Raw genomic sequence first — 23,525 nt, 5'->3', positions numbered from 1 at the left:
TGTCACTACACAGACATTATTTTATAAAATAGCCCACCTGATGAATTTTGGCTGTAAGCTGAGCTGTTTGTTTGTTCGCGGTGTGGAAACCATCCGTCCCTCTCTGCAGCCCTTCCCTAGTCTCTCTGAGCTGTCCGCAGCCCTCGGCGGGCTGAGTGGTGTGCCAGAGCTGGAGGTCGAGGCCCTGAGGCCAATCAACCTGCTGCAGGAGAGAAACTTGCTGCCCCCCAGACCTTTGGAAGCTCCAGAACCCAACCTCAGCCCCGACCTTAAGAAAGTCAACTGCAGTCCACAGTAAGTCTGGTGTAGGGAAATTTTGAGTGGCAGCTGAGTCCTTAAATTTAGCCATTTACTTTCAGTGTATCACAGAAACTTTAGAGTAGTAAAATAAATAAATTCTTAAAATAGTACAACAGTAGTATACAATTACGGGTTGTTTTTTTTTTTTTTTTCCAACTTCTAAGCTCATGGTTTTTGTTTTCTTACTGCATTATTTCAACCTTTTTTCATTTCGTATATTTTTATCTGTGAGTATATTTTGTCATTCGTTTGTCTTTTTTTTCTTCTTTTTTTTAAAATCAGGACATTCAGGTGTACTCTGACCAGCATTCCCCAGACCCAGGCTTTACTCAACAAAGCCAGACTCCCTCTGGGCCTCCTCCTCCACCCCTTCAGAGATCTACAGGTACATCAAAATTCCCCTCAAAGAACATTTTTCTCAGATTTTGGTATTATGGAGTTAAGATGTCGGCAAATGTTTAGTTCTGTTTTTAAGCAGTGTGTGGTCTTTTTTTTTTTTCCATTGCCTTCTCAAGCACTGCATGAAGCTGTTCTGCTATTTATTTATTGAACATACAAAAGCTTTGTTTAGGGCACAAACGCTGCTGTACCTTTTAGCAGACAATAGTTTGAGTTTCTTCATCAAGAGTCATTTTATTCTGATACTTTTTTGTTAAAGCAAACAGATGTGATCAATTCATTCTGTGAAATGCAAAATATGTTGTGCAGAGCAGGGTGTTTTTTCCCTGACAGAGGTATTTCACATTAGTCGACACAGTTTTACATTAAAGAAAGGTGGAACATAGTGTTTAAATACTATCTGGGTCCTTTGTAGCTGTCTTTTTCCACTCGTGACCAGTCAGCAGGAGGAGCAGAATGACAACGATGAAGAGGTGCAGGAAAGATAAGGGAGGGTATTTATAGAGCTGTGAGGTGAAGACGTGTCAGTAGATGTGAAGTGACAAACAATAGGAAAGTGCTTGAAAGACAGGCTGGCACTGACTTCCTGGACTAACGGTTAAATAACTGAATGTTTGACAGAGCGTCAGTTGTTGGCTCGTCGTTTTTGTGAGTGTGTATTTCAAAAGGATATCTCAGAATTGCCCAGGCTGTGTTGCTTTTACAGTAGATGACTGCAGAGGTGTGGATCCTGTGGACGTGTGAAACAGACATTCATGCTCCTCTGCAGTTTCTGCCTACAGCTTTAATTTTGGCAACTCTGATCGTTTAAGGATATGTTATGAAAATGTATTTTTGGAATCATATGCTACACCTACACAGTATTTCCTGATTTTGAATGTAATTTGGTGTTTCCTCTGAGTCAGTCAAGTCTACAGTGTCTCAGTAAACAGCTGTGAGCTGTTTGGTGTAGTCTGGAGTGAGCCTGCAGTTTGGTGTCAGATACGTCAGAGCATCCTGACTGTCAACGGATAGTTTTAAAGAATTTTTCTTCTTGGAGGTGGTTTAGTGAGGCTTTATGATGCATTTAAATCTTCAGCTTGTGACATTGTTTGTGGTCTCTGAGGAGACTCTGTATTACATCGAGGTCCTCCCTTCTTATGCAGCCCAAATATGGGTGTATGCCCCATCATGAGGAACTTCATGTCCCTCGTCTTCTCTGATCTCCCAAGGATACTGTGGTATCGTCTAGTTTAATAGTCTAACCAACTAGTAGAAATTGTTCTTTCCCCAAAGGCTGTCTGCGCTCTGACATTAACATTCATTGCCTGTTTTGAAAAGCACCACCTAGACGAAGTGGGAGAAGCGGGGATGGTTTGGGCATCTCTTCTTAGACTGATGTCTCTTTGCATGGATCCAGATATGAGAAGAAAGAAAGGGAGGATGTATTTGATCATGATGGAAAATGGCACAAGAAAAATGAAGCTACATTTAAATTTTTTGCACTACAGCAGCAGCATTGGCACCCATTTACTCGAATACCCAGAGAGGTGGAAATTCTTAGTTTTTGCTTAACCTTACAGCTGAACCAGCAAACAGAGGTGATTAAGATATTTTGGTTTCACTACTGAGGCGTTTTTCTCGACATCTGTGTTTACTTCGTCTGTGAAAGTAACACATTACTGTTGCGATCCAACCCAAGTGTGAAATTACAAGTTTTCAAAATCTTTTCTATCAGTGTCATGTTTTATTTAATTACTGCAGCTCAACTCAACTGTTTATCAACATAGATGTCAATTATTTTATAGTTATGTTAGCATTTGATCTGATAATAATTTTTAGCTGTTTTTAGTAAATTGCAGAGAAAGAAAGTAGTCCCAAAACCTCCGTTGTGGCCTTCAGGTGTACCCGAGGATAAACAGACTTTGTTCTAAGGAAAAGGTGGAGAAATTTTGGGTGACTCTGGTGCTTCAGCGGAAGTCATGACACCAAAAAAAAGAGGAGAAAAGAACTGCAGTTTTGTTTTGGTTTTTTTTTTTTCCAACCACACTCACAGAAAAGGAAACAAAGTGCTATTCAGCCATCTGCTGAGATATAAATAGAAGATTGTTTTGAAAGGGTCATGGGATGGAGAAAGAAAGTGGAGGCCAAAAAATTGAGGCATGACAGATGAAAAGTTCATAAACATGTCTTTTGTATTTTTTATTTTTTTATTGGAAGTTAGTCCATCTTTCTCTAAGCCTTTTTCCCCCGTTTGCCTCTCTGCAGCAGTTACCGGTGATCACATCAAACACGATCGTGCGCTGTCGCTCCTGCCGCACCTACATCAATCCGTTCGTCACCTTTCTGGACCAGCGCAGGTGGAAATGCAACCTGTGTTACCGGGTCAATGATGGTACAAGTCCAGTCAAGCTATTTATATATTGTCCCTGCAATTTCTTTACTGCTGAATCATGTTTTGCAGCCTTAATGTTTTATGCCATTTTAATTCTTGTTCAGTACCAGATGAGTTCATGTACAATCCAGTCACAAGGTCATACGGTGAACCACACAAGAGGCCAGAGGTCCAGAATTCCACTGTGGAGTTCATCGCCTCCTCAGACTACATGGTAAACACGCCTCTTATTCATATTACACGTACTTTTCTTCTCTGTCCACTAGAGGGCAGTGTTGTGTTTAGTAAACAGAGGGGAAAAAAAAGAAGGCTCATGCATAAGAAGTGACACCTGCAAAGGTCATATAAATCTTATTATTATTATTATTATTATTATTTTTTTTTTTTTTCAAACCTTCAGGGATCTTTGATGTTTTTGTTCCTTTTCAGTTGCGACCTCCTCAGCCGGCGGCCTACCTGTTTGTACTCGACGTGTCTCACAATGCTGTGGAAGCAGGATACCTGAAGTACTTCTGTGAATCACTTCTTGGGAACTTGGATAAGTGAGTCCTGATGTTGCTGCTTCATGAGTTTGTCAGTTAGCTATTTAATCAAGCTGATTATTAGCGTCTGTCACAGGCAGAAACCAGGCTGACACAATGTTTCCTGCTGCAGGTTGCCTGGGGACTCGCGTACCAGAGTGGGCTTCCTCACCTTTGATAGCACCATCCACTTTTACAATCTCCAGGAGGGGCTGTCCCAGCCACAGATGCTGGTGGTGTCAGACATCGATGGTAAATATAAGTTACTTCAAAATGACACATGAGAGCTGTGGCAGTGACCCACGATCAAAAGTTGTTGCCACACAGTTAAGACCAGAGGTGGTGGTCTATTAGAGTGACTAATGACCCTTTCTAGTGTATTTGATAGAAATGTGTCATCTATAGCCGCATTAATAGTCTTTCCTGCTTTCTTTGCAGATGTCTTCATACCATCTCATGACAGCTTGATGGTGAATCTAAAGGAGAGCAACGAGGTAGAGCGTGCTGCTTTGTTCCCTTGCATCTCTTCTGTCATGTTCGTGCCTGCTTCATGATGTTTCTGAAACGGTTTTCTTTTTAATTTTCTCATGTATTGTTTCTCCATCCTCCAGCTGGTGAAGGACTTGCTGAAGTCACTGCCGGCGCTGTTCAGCCAGAGCAGAGAGACCCACAGCGCCCTCGGTCCTGCCTTACAGGCCGCTTTCAAGCTCATGTCACCCACCGGAGGCCGCATCACGGTGTTCCAGACTCAGCTGCCGACGCTGGGAGCCGGGAAGCTGCAGTCGAGAGAAGACCCCAATCAGCGTTCGAGCTCAAAGGTAATTATATTTTCTTTTATTTGTGATTATAATGAGAAAAACAACTATCCAGAGAAAGTGGGAGCAAGAGCAGATGCAGGATTTTATCATATCTTCCTTATTTGGAGTTAAACAGCATCCTTTTTCTTATTTCTGTCTTTATTTGGATGTTAACAGTGAAAAGTTTGGACACAGCAAGCCGTCGAATGTTTAATGAACAGATTGTTTTAGTGTAAAGTGGGCTGCTGTGCTTCATCTGTAACAGCTAATAATCACCACCCTGAACTGCCAGATCCTTATTTAATTATATATTTATTTTATTTATTTAGATATTTATTGATAAGTAAGACATAAATAAAAACATCCTTATTTCCTACCTCTGTGCGGTATGTTCATGGTGTTTGTTTTTCATGCGTATTTTTTGAATTTGTCTCATGATCATGAAGTTGGAGTGCCTGCGGGTGCCCTGTTTTAATTTTTATATTTTTCACATCAAATGGGAGTTTTAAATCATGGCTGCATTGTGACTTGTGAAGCTTAAATTGAACCATATGACAGATGAAGTACAGCCAAAGATTAGTACTTTGTGTCCTGGCATTTTCACAGCTGAGTTGTATTTATACTTTCCTGCAACAGCTCACTGTCCCAACGTTGTCTCACATTTCATCTCAGATTAAACACCACTGTTATTGTCATCCCAGGATTGTGATTTATTCAAGTTTAGCATCTTCTTTTTTAATTCTGAATAAACTGCCAACAAGTCATGATAAGAGTTTCCAAAAAGAAAATGACAAATAACAGATGTGCTTGTTTGCTCGGGGGAAAAAGATATTATATTGTCTTTTTTTGCTGTCAGGAAGGTCCCCATTCCCTCAGTCCTGTGATCAAAATGAGGAGTTGCTGGTAATAACTCTCATATCTTTCAGGGAGCCCACCACCTCGGTCCTGCCACTGACTTCTACAAGAAACTTGCACTGGATTGCTCAGGACAACAGATAGGAGTGGATCTCTTCCTCCTCAGCTCCCAGTACGCCGACCTCGCCTCATTAGGTGAGAGCATGATCGAGTCAGCTGTTGGCATCTTTCATGTTGTCCATGTATCCAAAGTGTCAACATTTTTGCTTATGTTATGAATGCTAATGAGCAAATCGGCTCCCAGTATTCTTTATATTCTATATTTTTTTTATTCTATTTTTTTTTTAATAATATATTTCCTTTTTTGTGCAGATTTGCAAACGTAGACTTTAAATCAGATCGCTTTAAAATAACCCTGTAGGAGCATTTTGTGGTTTGGTTTCTGAGTGTGTACTGCTGCTGCACTCAGGTTCTTCAGCTTATCATCATCAGAGCTTGTTGTTTTGCTGTTGCTGTAGTAGTAGTAGCAGCTAACATGTGATTCAGGAGACTGGAAATAATTTGCCTCGAAGAAAATGTCCTGCAGAAGCTCAGGCCTCGGCTCAAGTGATAACATCCAGAAAGTGTGTTACCAGTGTTATCAACCTTGTTTTATCTGTTAAACCACACACCAGGTCATCTGTTGACACGGATACCAAATCTCCTAACAGCTTATTTCTGGCTAATAAAGGAGAAACCTATTCTAAACTGCTTTCTCGCCATCATCGACCTATTTGCTTTCTTCATCTTTATGTCATATTTAATATTATATTATCTGTGTTTTGAATTATTTAATCTTTAATTCAGTCCAGTGTGGGATTAAGGCATTATTTACAAATCACACACATCATAATGATGTATTTGAACTCTTCTTCCCAGTCTTCACAGACTGAAGATAATCACATGTAATTCTCTTAATGTCGATCCTCTCATGTTTTTCTTATTTCTCAGCATGTATCTCCAGGTATTCAGCAGGCAGCGTCTTTTACTATCCCTCCTTTCATTACATCCACAACCCGGCCCAGCTGGAAAAGTTCCAGAGAGACCTCGAGCGCTACCTCACCAGGAAGATCGGCTTTGAGGCGGTCATGAGAATAAGATGCACTAAAGGTAATCAGATTAGATGCAGCTTCATGCACGTTTTAATGTTTCTGTGTCAAACACAAGTTTTGTCCCTGCCTTTTTCCTCTTCAGGTTTATCCATCCACACGTTTCACGGTAACTTCTTTGTGCGCTCCACTGACCTGCTGTCCCTGGCCAATGTGAACCCAGACTCTGCCTTCGCTGTCCAGATGTCAGTCGAAGACTCTCTGGCAGACTCGTCTCTGGCCTGCTTCCAGGCTGCTCTGCTCTACACGTCGAGTAAAGGTATACACAAGAATGACTCATTTTCATGGTAACACATTTAGGTTGAAATTCTTTAAAGATCTTGAAAACGGGACTGTTATTAATTCATCTGTAGGAAAGAGACGTATCAGGGTCCACACTCTGTGTCTGCCGGTGGTCAGTCAGCTGAGTGATGTGTATGCCGGTGCTGACGTCCAAGCCATCACTTGTCTGTTAGCCAACATGGGTAAGTGTTTAGCTTAAATCCTTGGCTTTCACGCCTTTTCATGTGCAGTACTTTTAACCTAAGACTTTTTACACATTTATGACAGTTGGCCTCTAGCCTCCCCGTGGTTGACACAAATCCAATAACATGTTAAAAATATTAGAGTGATAAAGTGATATTGTCAGTGTTTTTTTTCCAGAAAAGTTGGCAGAAAAAAATGCATCAAAATGTATCGAATAAGTTTCCATCGGGTTTCATAAAACACGCAGTCAGTTGGAATTAAATACCAACCCTGGGTGGAAATGTAGCGATACCTGTGTGGTGGTATATAACCCACAGAGAGCTTTTTGTAAGCCAGGTCTTTCCTGTTTCAAGAGTCACATTCGTATACATTTGCATTTTATATTAATGATTAAAAGGTTTTATTCAGTCTGTGCAGAGTGGCTTTATGGGTCATGTTGACCACCGCTGTTTCCCTAGAGGTTGTGCATTGGAGCTGAAGAGTGCAAAGTTTGCCTGTCCCACAGACACACAATGTCCACATAAATATGAAAATGTTTGCAATAGGGCTGTGCGATATGACCAAAATCTCATATCCCAATATGAGACATTTCTCATCCCGATAACGAGATATCTCGCAAAAATTTTACGTTTTCGAACTCGGGCAACTCGACTTGTGTGAAATGTTTTCAGCTTGGCGTCGTGTACCTGGAGTTGAGTGTTTTGACCCATGCATAAAACTATGTATTTTTAGATAGAAGTTGCAACAGCCGCCATTTTCTTTGAGTATTTATTACACAGCGTGCTGCGGGGAAAAGCCTGTTCTAACGTTTGAGTCTAAGGTTTATTTTGTGCACCTGTCGGCTCCGTTTTGCTTCTCATCTGCAAACTCTCTCCACACTCTTTCACGTGGTTATTGTGTAGGTGGTAGAAGAGGTTTGTTGTGTTTGAGTCTGTGGTGGGGACTGGTTTGCGCCATAATTTGCATGGTACAATTTTCTAGTCCGTGTCAGACTTTCCTTAACCAAACCATGTCCATGCTACAGAGGTAGAACCTCGTTTAGGAATAAGGTCCTGGATTTGTTTTGACTGGTCCTTCTGTTTGGAGCTACCTGGTTCTGCCTCATCTTCACTGGCAATGCTGGTATTCTCTGTGCCACAATGAAAAACAGCGTAGTTTGCGCCACCACGAAACAAACGATAGCAAATAATTTGAAACGATGTTTTCATTTTGTCATGTGATATATTTCATCATATCGCACAGCCCTAGTTTGTAAACATGTCTCATCAGGACGTACTCTGGGCTTTTGTTAACTTAACTTTGTGTTCAGAACTGATTAAAATGCTGTCTTGGAGGTAAACTAGTCTTCATTTGGTCTTTTCAATCCAGCCATCGATCGATCGATATCATCCAGCCTGTCGGACGCCCGGGACGCACTGGTGAATGCGGTGGTGGACTTGGGGAGCGCCTACAAGAGCAACGTCTCCAACCTTCAGCAGTCTGGACTTGTCCTCCCTGCAGCCATGCGTCTCTTCCCCCTCTACATCCTTGCTCTACTTAAACAGGTGCGGCTGCCTGACTGTCATCGGCACATGAACACACACGCGTCACACAGCATGACATACACTAAAAAGAAGGAGAAGAAAAGGCTGTGAATGTGTGTTTAAGCATGCAGCCCTCCACTTTTCCCTGTTAGCAGACTTCTTCTGGAAAGTTTTTATTTTTTAAATTCACTTTGAGGTAAAAGGAGAGAGTTTTGTTTTACTGACTAAACCTGCAAAACGTTATTACGCATTTTAAGATGTAGTTGAGTACAAACCCTAAAAACAAAACACCCTCTGACCAAATGTTACACAGTAGAAAAGTGTGAGCTCACAGTCACAATGCCTGGGTTAAAGACTATTAATCCACCCGGCATGTGTGCATTCATACATCCAGGGTGTGTCCATGTTCAGAAGCACATACACACCCTGTTTCTGAGACAAATCCTCCCTGTAGGTGTTTGTGGGACTCTAACAGTGTGTTCCTTTGATGAATCAGAGAATAAACTTCGGAAACATCACTGTTTAATTGAAAGAAGCACATTATGGCCTATTATTCCTGGTGATTAAAGGTTGAACTGTTACCACAATGTTTTTGTCTGAACTTGTTGCAGTTTAATTCTCCATTTTTAGCAAAAGGATTTGTTTTACTCTGCAAATGGGGCTAAAGCTTTACTCTGCATTTTTAATTTTTATAGATCTTTGAACTTATTCTTATTCTTGACGTAATAAATCAGAGAAATCAAATCCAACACTGCTGATGTGATGTGTGTTTGCTTTCAGAAAGCCCTGCGGACGGGCACCAGCACGAGGCTGGACGAGCGGGTCTTTGCCATGTGCGAATTCAAGACTCAGCCGCTGCAGCAGCTGATGCGAATGGTTCATCCTGACCTCTACCGACTGGACAACATCTCTGACCAGGTGGGATGCAGATGGCTTTTCTCATAACTCAGTGCACTAAAGAATAGTAGAGAGAGGGAAAAACAAAATGACTACTATTTAACCCATTAACATAACATCGTTAACATATATATCTCTGTATGCAGTGCAACTTTATTATTAAACCTGTGCTTAATGGCTTGACTCACTCTTTTAGGTTGTTTTTTATACCTGGCGAAGTAGTTAAATGTAACAGTGAGCTGATAAGATATTTTAGATAACTTAGATGTCTTGCCTAAAAACACTGGAATCCCAGCATCTGGTAAGGTGTCACATCAAAGCCTTAATCCTGAACATTATGATGACTAAGAGCAAAGCCAGTCTGCTTTTTTTCTCTGGAAATTCACAGAAAGTTTGGTGAAAATTGGTTTGGGATCATTGGGATTGCTTTTGCTAGTTAAAACAGATGACTTGAAATGTTTATGAGGAAACTGTGTTTTTAAGCTTGTGGTATCTTTTAGAACAACAAGGATTTAACTCGATGACAGAAATGTCATAATAAACGTGATTAAAACTTTTATTTTAGTGTTTATTTTTTAGTTTGCATTATATGCATCAGCTTTTTTTTCACTGAACGTTTCTTTTAAAGTTGTATTTAAAAATGTGAAAATAGTCTCACGTGTAACATTTACTTTTAAACACTTGTAATAACAAGAATTATGAAGATTATATTATAGTGGAGACATATTTTAAATGAGGTAATATCAGACTTTAATGTTTGTATGCTCTCTGTTTGAAGCTTTGGGAGCTTTACCTGTGACACTATGTAATTATTATGTATATGTTGTCTGCACATGTATATAGTAAAGCTGTTTTTATACTCTGCTCACAAGTTGTCTGACCTGCAGGGGGCGCTTCATCTGAACGATACCGTAGTCCCTCAGCCTCATCTGCTCCACCTGTCTGCTGAGAGGCTGAGCAGAGATGGAGCTTTCCTCATGGACTGTGGCAACGTAAGCTCAGAGAAGTCTTTATTTCACCTCGTTTATATTTTTCACGTCTCTGTTTTCTCACCATCTAGTCCTTTAATAAAATGCAATAAACCTTAGGTCATAATTTAGAGCAAATCAAAGAGAAGTTATCTTTGCCTGAAATAATATGTGATGGCTTGAGGACTGGAGTTGGGATTTATCGTCTCATTATTTGCCTCGGAGTAACATCAGCAGCAGCACTGGAGCCCAGTTTTCATTAAGTTTAATGTCACATAATTTAATTTAAAGGGATTTTCCACTGGAGCAAATTAAATACAGAAAGAAACCGAAACACTCCAATCTTCAGACTATCACTGGAAAGTATCAGTAATAAATGGAGGGTAGTTAGATGTTTGAAGTTTAAACTTGGTACCAAATCTAATTTCTGAGTGAACTTCTCACTAGTGCAATGGTGTATTTGGTGGCAATAAAGATTTTTTTTAAAAAGGTGGGAGGGTTTTAATATTACAAAAAACAAACAAACAAGGCAAAACATAAAGCCACACATTTATTGAAAATAAAAAAACTTACAAGAAAAAACTCAAAGTTAAGAGAAAGAATTATAAATTTCTAATCTATGAGGAAAAAACATTTATGAGAAAAACAGTCAAATTTATGGGAGGATGCATACGAAGGGGGGAATTGATAAGAAATAGAAATTTATGGGAAAAACCCTAGAAAAAACTAAAAGAGAAAATTATTGTTATAATTGTTTTGTTATTATTTTTTCTTCCTCACTGTCATAGTTTAGAGTGGTGATATTAATAACATTGGCCCTGCTGGCTCTTTAGTTATGGCAGATTAAGACGCACACATGTCAGAGTGTGTAGAAAGTATACTGTGCGGTAATGCTCCTCTTCTCTTCTGCCTGTCCAGGTGTTTTATCTGTGGATTGGCAAATGCTGCAACGAAATGTTCATCCGAGATGTTTTGGGCTGCCCGAACTACGCTTCAATTCCCCCCAACATGGTCAGTAAGACTCATTTGAGTAGAAGTACACATGCAAACAGTTCAAAGAGACAATTAATCTTTTGAAGTACAATGAAGCTTTTATTTTCCCTCTACATCCAGCACATCAGGACGTTACAGAAGTGTGATTAGGGAAATGTCTGTACTGACACACACACACGCGTGTGTGCGCCGCCCAGTCGCTGGCTGAATGATGCAATGCGACATTTTGTTTCCCCTGAAAATGACTCACAGTTGAGCTCCACAGTGAAGGAGCTGTGTTTCTGTTCACTTAGTTAGAAAAAAACAACTTGTCCAGCAGAACAGACTTGCTGATGTAGCTTTTCTGCTTTTTTAACAAACTGTGCAGCCACCTAGAAAGTTCTGTCATTACCATGCCGAGGGCGTGATGGCAACACCCAGAGCAAACGGCGAGTCAGCACTTGTTTATGCTTATTTTATCTTTCTAGCAAGGGGTCAGTGCCTCATAGATCCACCTACAAGCCCACACTCCCCACCACAGGCATGTTCCCGTTAACCACATTGTATGGCTGGGGTTGACTGTGTGAATCTGCGCTATCTGAAACACTCCACTAACAACAGCGTTGTTGTTTTGTTTCCCCTCTTGTCCTCTTTGGTTCCTAGAGTCACATTCCGGAGCTGGAGACTCCTCTCTCTGAGAGGGTGCGAGCTTTCCTCGACTGGCTCCACGACAACCGAGCGTTCAGCTCCACGATACATGTCGTCAAGTAAGCACTGCCGCACATCTGGACTCATATCTGACTGTTTGCAAACACACTGGAAACTGTGCTTCTTCTTCAGGGCAGTCACAGATATACATAGACAGCTTGTTTTGTTCTTTTTTTTTAATTGCGTGAAATGGATCTCACATATTGCTTTAATACAAAATCTGAGGTCACTGAAGGAAAAAGTGTTGAGTTGCTCTGTCGCCAAAGACAGAACTGCAGAAAACTGAGGTTTGAAGTGTAAAGCAGGGATTGTGCTCTGTTGGGAACACAGAGAGTTGCTGACCCCAAGCGAGCAGTCATTTGTGTTTTACTTGTTTAAAGTCGCCTCAGGGCCTCACATGTCATAAAAGATTGCAGGCACACAGCCTATCGTGGCATCAACCACTGGTTTTGGACTCATTTTGAAGGTTCAGCATTAGTGTTTTGGCCACCGCCATGTTAGCCTGAACCTGTGTTTTTAAACTGTACACAAAGACACCTGGTAATGAGTGCGAACTAAGAGACTGACGAAATCCTAAAACTTCACTTAAACTGGAGCACAGGCTCTGTGGATGCTGTGTCAGGACAGCTGCACAGTGAGCCGTTACTACTGGACACTGAGCTGGCTTATTACTGACAGAAAAAAGTAGGCAATAATTTTTGGAAGTAATAAACTTCAAATTAAAAAGAATCATCTCTCATTCCTGTGAACCTCCGGGTTCAGCGTTAAGTTTAATGTTCCAGTCATGTGATAGGTGCCTTTTTATATCTATTGGCTACTTGGCCAAATTAAATCTGACATTCTGTTGAGGTTCATGAGGAAATAAAGCAAATAAAGAACATTACGATTGTCTGATACTGCACATCCTCTCCGAGTTCGCCCTTCTGCTTCGTCACCTCCCTGGAATCTCGTAAATCCAGATAGTGAGCTGCTCTGATTGGCATTGAACAGAAACTAGGTGTGGACAGTTTCATATAGCAGAGATCGGCACGAGGTTGACGGAAAAGTATTTCCGAAGTGTAAACACAAAGACAAAGTGAGCATTGAGGTCACAGATTGACAGCGGCGGTAAAGTCATCCGCAGGGAACGCATTGTTTCGGTTTCCTCTCTCTCCTCCTCTTGGTGGTACGGCATTGTTGCTTAGCCACATGTTTACATGACATGTTAGTAAAAATGCACTGAGTGGTATTTGAACAGATGTTTGCGTGATGACAGGACTTAATGATCTGAAATGACAGGAACTACGAGAGAGATTTGACAAAAGAATTAAAAACGGCTCTTAAAGTGGTTTCAAGTTCTCTGTGACTTCGAACCTCTCAGTTGTTGATATGTTTGTTTGTTTTTTTAATGATATTAAAAGTGCAAGAACTTTAAAGAGTGGCTAAAATATTCAAGGAAGCAATGTTCGAATATTTGAAAAAGCGGATGGGCACCTGACAGAGAAGCCAATGGACGTGTAGTTAAAGGGATCTATTCTCCTCATTTCCACCTCAGTGTTTGGACTTGATCTCTGCTAGAGTAGCTCTGCATGAGTCATAGTTCACAATAATCCACCCTTCTTCATGAAATGATGGCTTGCAGTTCTATCAGATTGTACTTCAACATTTCAGAAGTGTCCCAGAAGCAGCTCTCAACTCGACATCATTCAGAATGATGTGGACAGGAAGTCGGACACTAGAATGGCATAAAAAATACGTCACTTTTCAGATTAAAAGCCTTAAGAATTAACACCATGTTTCTGAAAGACTCCTGGTGTTATTTGATGCTCCGTGAAGGAAGGGACAAAGCATTTAAAGCCTTCATCTCATGGACATGCACCCAGTTTATTCCCAGGGGGACACAAGCTGTTTAAGGTTTTCTCCCTTTAAGCCAGTTTTTTTCTGACTGGCCAGAGCTTTGCCTGAGGTGACTGTGTTAGCCAATCCTGCTCTCTGTGAGATCATACAGAGCAAAGAGTAGAAGAAAACAGCTTTTAGGGTCGTTTGCAACCTGAACTTTTGGCTCAGAGAGATTACTACAGCATAAAAAGTACATTTAAAGCATCGACCCCTGTATTTCTGCGTATATGTACAAGTATGTCCTGGTTTGACTGAGCTCATGTTCTGCTCCGTCTGAGCCTTGTTGATGGTGTTTCCCCCTTTTTTGGTCCAGACATCAAAGCTGTGTGCCTGTTACTGCCAGAGCGCTTACGTGGCAGAATGACATTTACACGTAAGACCGTCATCTCTGTTTTTTTTAGACACACTGTAGGTATCAGTTAAACAATGAAGAGGTGCGCAATGAGCTGTTTATAAGCATAGCAACAAAGGGGCAAAAGAGGCAGACGGCTAAGCAGCAGAGAGCTACATCTTTATTGTTTATGCGGGACTTTCTAAAGCCTGTTAAATGTCAAATAAATAAAAATATCACACCACATTATCTCCAGAGCTCAAGGCGGCTCCTTAATAGCTCTTGTTTTGTCACTTTTATAACATTTCATTCTGGCAAATCTCAGTTTTGGGGTTTTTTTTGCATTGGGAATATATTTCTCAAAGTAAAGCCAAGGTCTGACTACAAGCAGTTGCGAGCTCTGAGAGAGAAACCAGACGTCAGATCAGACGTTCAGTTTCTGCTCTTGTAAGTCGGGTTAGAGAAGCCAGCAACGTCTCGCCCAGCCTGGGAACTCGTCCTTCATGGATGTCTTTTTGAAATTAAAGACAGACATTTAAAAAAAAAAAAAAAAGAGAAGATGAAAAAAACAGGCAGGGAGGGCTTTGGCTCTGACTGCTGAATAGGTGGTCCTGAGGAGGTGGCTCCGCAAACTCTTAGAGAAAAACTCTCATGCTGGGGATTTGTACGAACAGCTGTCAGTTCAGAGTCAGTGAGGTAGAAGATGCAGGAGAGTGTTGTGTTTAAGAGCTGACATGTCAGCAATGCTTCAAGTTATGTGGAATAGATTCCAACACTTCTTAGACTTACAGAGCATTAAAATGTACAAACCAGTTTCTTCTTTCCCTTTAATGCATTTTTTCCTTCTTTCCCGCAGAGATGATGCCTCTGCTAAAGCCACTTTGTTCCAGCACCTGGTGGAGGACCGGTCAGAGTGGGCTTCTTCCTATCATGAATTCCTGCAGCACATTCAGCAGCAAGTGTCCAAGTAGACTCCCATCACGCTGAGAAAAACTTTGACCACTAGATTCCTTAAACAAGAGCGTGAAAGGACTTGTAACCTGATAGAGTGAAAGCTAGTGTTAGCCAGCAATGGACACCCATCGCTGCGTCAGACCAGTTTTAGCGAGGCGAGTTTCCTCCCCTTCTTTTAAATGGTCTCATTCAAATCAAAGCTTGTTGGTCACCTGCGATTAGACCAGCAGAAGGGGAGGGAAGAGGTAGTTTTAGAAAAGAATAACGAGTTACCGAAAAGAATGAATGAACGAATGAAATTGCTAAAAAACAAACATCCTGCAGCGGCTCTTGCCGCCTCTTTAACCACTGTCAAACATTTTAACCTTCTCGTAAATCCATCGCTCCCGAGAGGAGGAGGAGAAAGTCGAGCCAAGAAGATGCCACTTCAACATCTTTTATTTCAGTTTGTTTTGTGAGCCTAAAATGTAGCTTGTGCTTTTTCTTTCTTTTTCTTTCCTTTTTTTTTTTTTAAATTTCCCGATACATTCCCTTCCCTTTGTTTCATTTCAAGACTGTTTTGAAAACACTGGAGAACAGAAACAAAAATCGGGCATGTGCTTTGAACGGCGACACGCATGCCGCCTTTTTGTCCGCTGCTAGTCTGCTGATGAGCGACGGCTGCCGGGAACGTGATGGGACACCAGTCGGATGTTTAACCCTCCCGTCGGCTCCGTCTTCTCTGCTCCGCTTTATGAACTCCCGAGTTGTTGAGATCGCTCTCCATAAACTTTCCCCCACCCGCCGGCAGTCTTCTCTTCATTTGTTTTATCTTTTTTTCTCCAGGCGCTAACTAAGTTGCTACCCACTTTGTAACTACTGAAAGAATCTTTTATGTGTGATTATTTATGAACCAGCTTATTAAATAAAGACAAAAACAGAACTCTGCTTGTTTCGTGTGACGTGATTATTGATATTACCCCATCAGCCCAATGACTAAGCACTCGGTTTCTTCAAAAAGGGGATCCTTCAACATGAATTTCATTTAAGGGAAAAGGAAGAAGTCACCCAGTGACCTGATCTTGAAATGACACAAGGAGATGACCTTGAATAAGGAAGTGGCCTAATTCAAATTGGTCACTGTTTTAAAATTTAGATTTATTTTCTTGGCAGAGTTGCAAAGCCTTTTTGGACAGCATCTCATATCATTCCAGACTGGTTGTGCTGGTGTTGCCACAGCTTTCATCTAATTTTCTCAAGAAGTTGGGTGAAGTAACCCAGACCTTGTGGTCAAATGGAAATATTACAGCAGGGTTAGCCACAGAATTAGCCAGGTGAAGACTCCAATCTGGACCCCATAAATGTTGGACTTTATGTTTTCATAAGTTTTACAACTTTTGCTAATGATAAAGACTTCCCGGGCTTTTCAAAACAGGTAATTCTTTTTTACTTTTTTCTTTTAAATACTAAACTAGCCTAAAAGTGGAATAAAATAAAAGCTTTCTGAGATTTTATAATTGTTGCAAAGTCTGTGAAATTAGTTACCAGACCTAATTTTACACATTAATTTACTCACACTGAAGGATTTCTTTCATTTACTCTAGCAGCATGTCTTAATCATTTATAAATACTGCGATGTGCTTTTCTCACATTAAGATGTCTCGGTTAAACGTCTTCACACTGACAGGAAGTGGAATATCTTATGCTCAAAGCAGGCTGTATAATGTAAAGCGAGTTTAACCATCCTTTGTGAATGCAGAGGAAATAATGTTGTCCCATAAATCGTGTGAAGAACTTAGATTTGTGTTCACTGTTATGTTTTTCACCAGTGGCTCTTATTAAAGTGATCTAAATGAAGCAACACAGTAAACACACATATTTAACCAAACTGGGGTGAAATAAGATGCACCTTTTATTTCTGGGGTGAAGCTGAAGTGATTCGGAAACAAAGGAAGTAATATTTTGTCGTAGGTATCTAAAAAAAAAAATAAAAAAAAAATGAGAGTGATAGTTATTTTCTTATGTGAACAAAATGGCCTCAATGGCCACAGACTGTTCTTTTTAGTTAATCACTTTGTGCTCGTCATGAAACGGATGATTGGTTTCAGGATCAGTGTGTTCTTGAGGCACGCTTGGTTTAGGCTGATGTGATATTTCTGAGGAAAAACTTCAGCAGGTAACCAGATAAAAGCTTTGCTTCTATGTTTTTGCTCTTACTGCATCTTCAACTTTTGAGTGTGTTAGATTTAAGCAGCAATGTTTTTGTAGGAAAAGTTATGAAAGGATTTCCTTCAGGACATTTGAACTTGTGGTTTACAGTCAATGTTTACTGTATGTGTCCAAGCTTGTATTTTAAAACAATGTTGTTTGGAGGCAGGTTTTTGTATTTACTGATTTTACTCTTTTGCTACAAACACCGAGCAGCAGGGCATTTCCTCTCGTGTAAACATAAAATTGAATCATCTCTAAAAAAGAAAGCAAAAAACAGCAAGCTCTTAATACGTTTAGAGGCTATTTGTGGAAGTTTGGGGTTGACTTTGGCGTTGTCTTTCCTTTCTAACCATTCCCAACAGGATACAAATTTCCGTTTTGTGCTCTGATATAGAAACAGCCTGTGCTACAAATCCGCTTACGCTCGACTGTGTTTGCTTCCAAGTCTGTGTGATGGACATTTTAATCATTTTAATTTTGATTTCCTATAAGCTTTATTTGCAGCATCCTTCATCAAAATGCCCAGAGTGCCTAACACAGTGTAACTTTAGTTTTTATCTCTTCTCTGCATCATGCCGTGGACTCTGTTTCCTGAAACGCTGGGTGCAAAACAACAAATAAAATCAGAGAGGTGAAAAATGTGATTGCCTTTTAAATATCTGCTCAACAACGTGTTTATTTAAGAAAGAACAAGAAGATGGGTGCAAATTTATCAAAGTGTAACACTCTGTTGCAACATGAAAAACAGAGTGTTTCCCCATTCTTACTTGATGATTTCACCTGCTTCGCCGTTCCGGGCATCCTCTCTTGGGTTTCCTCTTTGATTATGCTCCAGGTTTTTCTGGTAGGTGACGAGTCTGGAATGAAGACTGATCAGTTTAGTTCTAGATGTTCCTTTACTTTGAAGTCATGCTGTTGGAACAAGCGCACGATGCATTTTTGGCTTTGTCTTCCTGAAATAAGTAAGAAGCTGTCTGTTTGCCCAAAGCTTGTATACAACATTCAGTCTCCTTTACAGATGTGCAACCATCCAATCACAGATTGAGCATCTGTGATTTCTAGTTTTCTACTGTGTGAGTGGTTCAAGGAAGGTCGTAGAGTTTCTTGGTCTGAGTTTTGGCTCATGTGTCCAGAAACTTATCTGGAATTTCATGATCCTTTCTCTCTAATAAATCAGAATTCCGATCACACATCCAGGGTGTCGATCCTCATCTATGTGCACTTTAAGTAAACAAAAAACAGATTTTAGCTTCAGAGTGGGAGTAAAATTCATTTTTCTGCAGTTTTGAACAGAGATTTAATGTGTTTTTGAACCCTGAAAATTTCATGTGAATAGGTCTTGGACTAATAAACTAATGCTGAAGAAGAGCATTAATTTCACACCTCTGTACTCTTGAAACATAATTTTAATTATATAAATGTGAAATATTGCATTGCTTCATTAAATGTACAAAGTTATTATACATGAAGGACGTCATGCAAACAGCTGGCACTCGGTATTTCTAAATTTGGCCATTTTCAGTCTTTTTGTATTTTCAGCACCAGGGTTGAAATTGGAGTAAATCCCATGAGATGTTAAAAACCTGCATTTAAATCAAGACTACGCCTGAATGGGCAAACACTGCTTTCTTTGTGCTGTTATTCTCCCGAGCTGGAAAATATCAAATCAGTTTTCACTTGTTTTTTTAGCCTCGTCAGTCCATTAAACACAGCCCCTGTGTGAGAATTTGTTTTCCGTAAGTGAGGTGCTTTTAGACGGAGCTGTGAAATGCTGGCAGCAAACACACAAACAGCCCGTGAACTGTTCTCAAACAGATCTGGCTCCCATATGGTCTGACTGCTGCTGTTCTCATGGAAAACTGGACCCGGGAAATCTCAAATATTTTAAGACCAGAAGAAGTTGAAAAAGTTGTCTTAAGTGGCCTCACATTTTTGTTTTTGACTTTTAAAAACATAGTTCAGTCTAAGATATGAGAAAGCTTGTTGGGAAGAAGAAAAAAAGGCCACACTCGGCTGGAAAGGGGCGTTGGAAAGTCATGTAGAGCACTTCAAAGCAGCCGTATTTTATATAGGTTTTTTAGTCAGTCTAAAAGCAGTTTGATTTGTGATGCCAGATGTTTGCTGTTTTGCGCCATGAACATTCAGAACTAGAGGTTTTTAAACCAGTCAACAAACTGGTCCGTTTGGTGGCTGGGGGGGAAAAAAGAGCCAAACAACAAGTGACTGCTGTTCTGATGCCTATATTTAAACTCCAGCTTTGACTGGTCCACCCTTTCACACGCCCACCTCCAAGTGTCCAACCCCACTCCCCTCTAAACCCCGCTTCAGCTCCATCCCACCTTTTTTACAACAGACCCTCTTTGATATATTCAAAACCATGAAGTCACAGTTTCCCCTCACAGCTGTACCTTTACTTTTGCTACAGTAGTTATTATCAGAAATGACACGTAGGGAGGTTAAAAAGCAATGACAGAATAATCCCTAACAATAATACGTTCTTTAAAAAAAAACAGGGTAAATGGACTGTTTCTTATATATGGCTTCTCTATTCTACCTGAGCACACAAAGCACATTAAACTACTCCCCTCATTCACTTTTATCTATGCTTTCTCTACATAAGTGCTTTCTGTGTAACCTTAACAGACATTCATACTCTGATCGATGCCTCGGAGAGCAACTTGGGTCTAGTATCTTGCTCAAGGATGTTCGACTTGCAGACTGGAGCAGACAGGAATTGAGCCACTAACCTTTCGATTAGTAGATGACCTGCTCTACCTCCTGAGCTACAGCCACTCTGATATCTTCAATGGTCACTTCATTAGCAACATCTTTCTGCTACTGGTTTGGTCCCCCTCCCCCACCCCCCCTTTTGCCTTCAGCGCTGCCTCAGTTCTTCATTGCAGAGATTTAACAACTTGCTGGAAACATTTCTCTGATTTTTGGACCATATTGACACGACAGCGTCTCAGACTTGCTGCACATCAATGATGGGAATCTCCCCATTTCACCAGATCTCGAAGGTGTTGAACTGAGATCTGTTGATTGTTGAAGTTGTTTGAGTACAGTGAACTCACTGTCACATTAAGGAAACATGAGGTGATTTGAGCTTTGTGACATGGATTATTCTGCTGGAAGCAGCGATCAACAGATGGGTACACTCTGATCATAAAGGGATGGAGATGGTCGGCAACATTACTCAGGTAATGCACGTTTAAACGATCCTCGGCGGTACTAAGTAGCCCAAAGTGTGCTGCCACAGCATTACACCACTGCCACCCTGAACTGTTAAGGTGGGATAAATACACCCTTTCATGTTTTTATGCCAATTCTGATATATCCCATGGTTGGCTTGAAACACTTATTAAAGATTTTAGGATCTCAAATCTGTGTTAAAGATTTTTCAAGGCCCAAAGATGACCTGTTTAAGGCTCACTGTCAGAGAGAAAGTCTAACCCGCTTTAACAGACTGTATTCATTTTCTCTTCAGTCGTTGTGCATGTGGTTCAAGTTGAGGATCCGTCTAAGGAGGAATGCTCATCATAATAAACTCAGCTGAACTCCTTTTTCTTCCCCCTGACAGCTAAGAAGCCTGACAGATAGCCTGCAGAGGGCTGGCACGGTGGTGTGTCAAGCTCCCGGAAAGCTGAGCAAACAGTGAGTGTTTGTGAGTCCCAAAGCGGCGTGGCCATAAAAAGACGCGTTGAAAGCCGAAAATATTGATGATGCTTTTACAGACAGGTGTAATGATAGCAGGCTTTTGTTGGTGGTTATTGGTAATATCCTCTGGCCTTCAACTGTGAAAAATGAACTCTTCTAAATAAATCGTTGGAAAATCAAACAGATCTGCCTCAAAAAGACTCAAAGTGCAGGCATATTTGAGCAAACCTCTGTTCTTAGCAGGAGACTGAAAACAAGGCATTTGAGGTCCTTATCAGGCCTTACACTCCAATGTTTTCCCTCACAGACTACAAAAAGAACTTTTCTCTCTATTTTGACTCCTGAATGAGTCCATCTGAACTATATCCGGTACCACAATACCCCATTGTTTGCTTACAGGACAACCACAGAAACTGCTTTTGAGTGAAGCCAAGACTGCACCCCCACAGAAAAGTCCCAGAGACTGCTGAGCCGCATATCACGGGCAGATAACCTCAGAGAACACCAGACCGGAGCTGCGCATGTGTCTGACTATCTCGTTTTGATTTCAAAGGGGGGAAAGGAAGACGTGAAGGAAGGCAGGCGGTGGTGCTAATCGTCTAACGGCTGGCTCAAACCCAAACTTAATACAAAAAACTCCCCCAGAAAACAGCTGTCGTAACAGATCATAATGTTGAAAGGAGGTATTGCTGGCACTTTTATTAAAGGTCCAGTGTTGTAAAGTGAAAGTGATGATATCCTGCTGCAGCCGCTGACTCACAATCAGCATAATTAACAGTCATTAATTTATGAGCACACAGATGTTCTTTCTCTCTCTCACTGTTTTTTAAGGCAGCTCAGTAGGGCAGTGGTTACCAATGTTGTTATCCACCAGCCAGCAGGGGACTTCATATGTTCTCCCAATGCTTGCGTGCATTTTCACTGGAAACTCTGTGAGATTAGGCTGGATGAGTCTAAACTGGCCGTAGGTGTGAATAACTGTCTGTCTCTGTTCCTTTCAGCACTGAGCAAATCTTCTGTTCCCAGAGGATTTGCACTTCCAAAACAGCCAAAATGAACAAAAAGCCAGTTTAAAAGCTTTGAGTACAGTTGAGCTCTTCAATACTCAACCATAGAAAGTGGCAGTTCTTCAGTCTGCTCCTTTGGACTGTTGTATTTGGCCAAGGAAACCAGTTGGGTTTCAAACTCAACCCCTTCCCTAGAGTATTTACTTACTGAGGGCCCCCAGTGTTTGATGTAGAACATAAAAATCCACCCAGTTATGTAAGAAGCGCTTCTCTTATTCTGCCTGAAGTCCAGCTCCTCAAAGCCTTTTCCTTCCTCGGTAATGGTTGGATCTCCATTCTGCCTCAGGAAGTTGTTTCCTGCTGTCATGTCTTGGCTTCCCTTTCTGGCAGTTTGAAATGTCTTTAGCACTTCCTCTACAATGGCCCTGCACCAAACCAAAAATATCCTGATAGAAATCTCTCTGTCGCCGTCCATGTGCCTGTATGACTTCAACTTGATGCTCAACTTGGGACATGCTTCAGCAATCAAGTGCTAAAAATGTATCCACAACTTCTGTTGGAAACCAGCTCAGATAAGGAAGCAGGATCCACACAAAAACTAAAAGCTATGCGCTGAAAAAATAATCCATGTTATAAAGCCATGCTCACATCTGCAAGCAATGTTCCCTAAAATAAAACACAGCTCACATGGAAATGTGAATCAGACTTTTATCCTTTATCCTGCTTTTGACATGCTCCCATTCAGCCATAAGTGGTCAATGCAAAGCAGCTAATGAGGGTTAATGCACAGACACGAGCTTGCTGATGGCTTTCATATGCACGGGTCACAATTTCTCTTATCAGTGTAGTTTATAGATGCAAATATGTTTATAGATGCCCTTCCTGTTGTCCCTACTGGGGACTGGCACTAGGCTTTTGACACCCTGAAGAAGAAGAAAGTAAAACTGCAAAAGAAATGGTTGTTTCAGTCGTGGAAATCACTGTATGTGCTCAACAAAACTTACAGCACAGCTTGTTGCTACAAAACACAAATTGCAAGTTAAAATTCTCCATAGATTGCAAAATTCGATGGGATTACTACTTTCTCTGGGCCTAAGCTTTTTAAAGATAAGCTGGGTACTATATCCTCTGAGCTTTAAAGAAGAGGGACCATCCTGCTTGTTATCAGGCACTAATTCTAAAAAAACATGTCCAGATTTTTTTTTAGCATGATGATCTCTTTCAGGGAAGGCCTTGTTAATCTTAGCAGGTTGATGCCGAATCACAGCTTTCCTCTTACCCAGGCCTGAAACCAGCCGCTAAAACATTTGGAGTGTTAATTTTGAAAAATGAAAAAGGAGGCCCTGAACTGTTAAACTGCTGAAATATTATGTTAAGCAACAATGGTAAACCATATCTCTTTCAACACAGAAACTGGTCTTCTCAGTTCCCTGAAGTTAGCAGAGAGCTGTTGAAAGAATAAGTGATGCAACACAGTGGCAAACGTGCCCGTGTTGCAACTTTTTATTTTTAAACATGTCCAATGGCATGAGATTCAAAACCAGCAATTTACATTCAAAAAGGTTTTTTAAAATGTGCTAC

General features: G+C 40.8%; 1 protein-coding gene across 2 annotated transcripts in view; it reads left to right on the top strand.

The window, feature by feature from the left end:
• sec24b (SEC24 homolog B, COPII coat complex component) overlaps positions 1-16,012 on the top strand; it is a 31,700-nt gene extending 15,688 nt beyond the window's left edge. For both annotated transcript variants that reach the window (XM_085285628.1, XM_085285622.1), the window contains 18 exons: positions 110-294; positions 583-685; positions 2,947-3,073; positions 3,178-3,287; positions 3,503-3,615; positions 3,728-3,846; positions 4,033-4,088; positions 4,206-4,412; positions 5,318-5,441; positions 6,237-6,395; positions 6,480-6,653; positions 6,748-6,858; positions 8,228-8,403; positions 9,163-9,300; positions 10,167-10,271; positions 11,166-11,258; positions 11,883-11,986; positions 14,993-16,012. In XM_085285628.1, the coding sequence (XP_085141754.1) occupies positions 110-294; positions 583-685; positions 2,947-3,073; positions 3,178-3,287; positions 3,503-3,615; positions 3,728-3,846; positions 4,033-4,088; positions 4,206-4,412; positions 5,318-5,441; positions 6,237-6,395; positions 6,480-6,653; positions 6,748-6,858; positions 8,228-8,403; positions 9,163-9,300; positions 10,167-10,271; positions 11,166-11,258; positions 11,883-11,986; positions 14,993-15,107 (2,319 nt within the window). In that variant the 3' untranslated portion in view covers positions 15,108-16,012. The remainder of the gene's footprint in view (positions 1-109; positions 295-582; positions 686-2,946; positions 3,074-3,177; positions 3,288-3,502; positions 3,616-3,727; positions 3,847-4,032; positions 4,089-4,205; positions 4,413-5,317; positions 5,442-6,236; positions 6,396-6,479; positions 6,654-6,747; positions 6,859-8,227; positions 8,404-9,162; positions 9,301-10,166; positions 10,272-11,165; positions 11,259-11,882; positions 11,987-14,992) is intronic.
• The last annotated feature ends 7,513 nt before the right edge of the window (positions 16,013-23,525 follow it).

Source organism: Mchenga conophoros, linkage group LG2 (assembly GCF_057382185.1).
Source record: "Mchenga conophoros isolate Kocher_MC1m ecotype Shallow Benthic linkage group LG2, M_conophoros_male_GT1.1, whole genome shotgun sequence".
Classification (NCBI taxonomy): domain Eukaryota; kingdom Metazoa; phylum Chordata; class Actinopteri; order Cichliformes; family Cichlidae; genus Mchenga; species Mchenga conophoros.
This window is presented reverse-complemented; position numbering and strand designations above follow the sequence as displayed.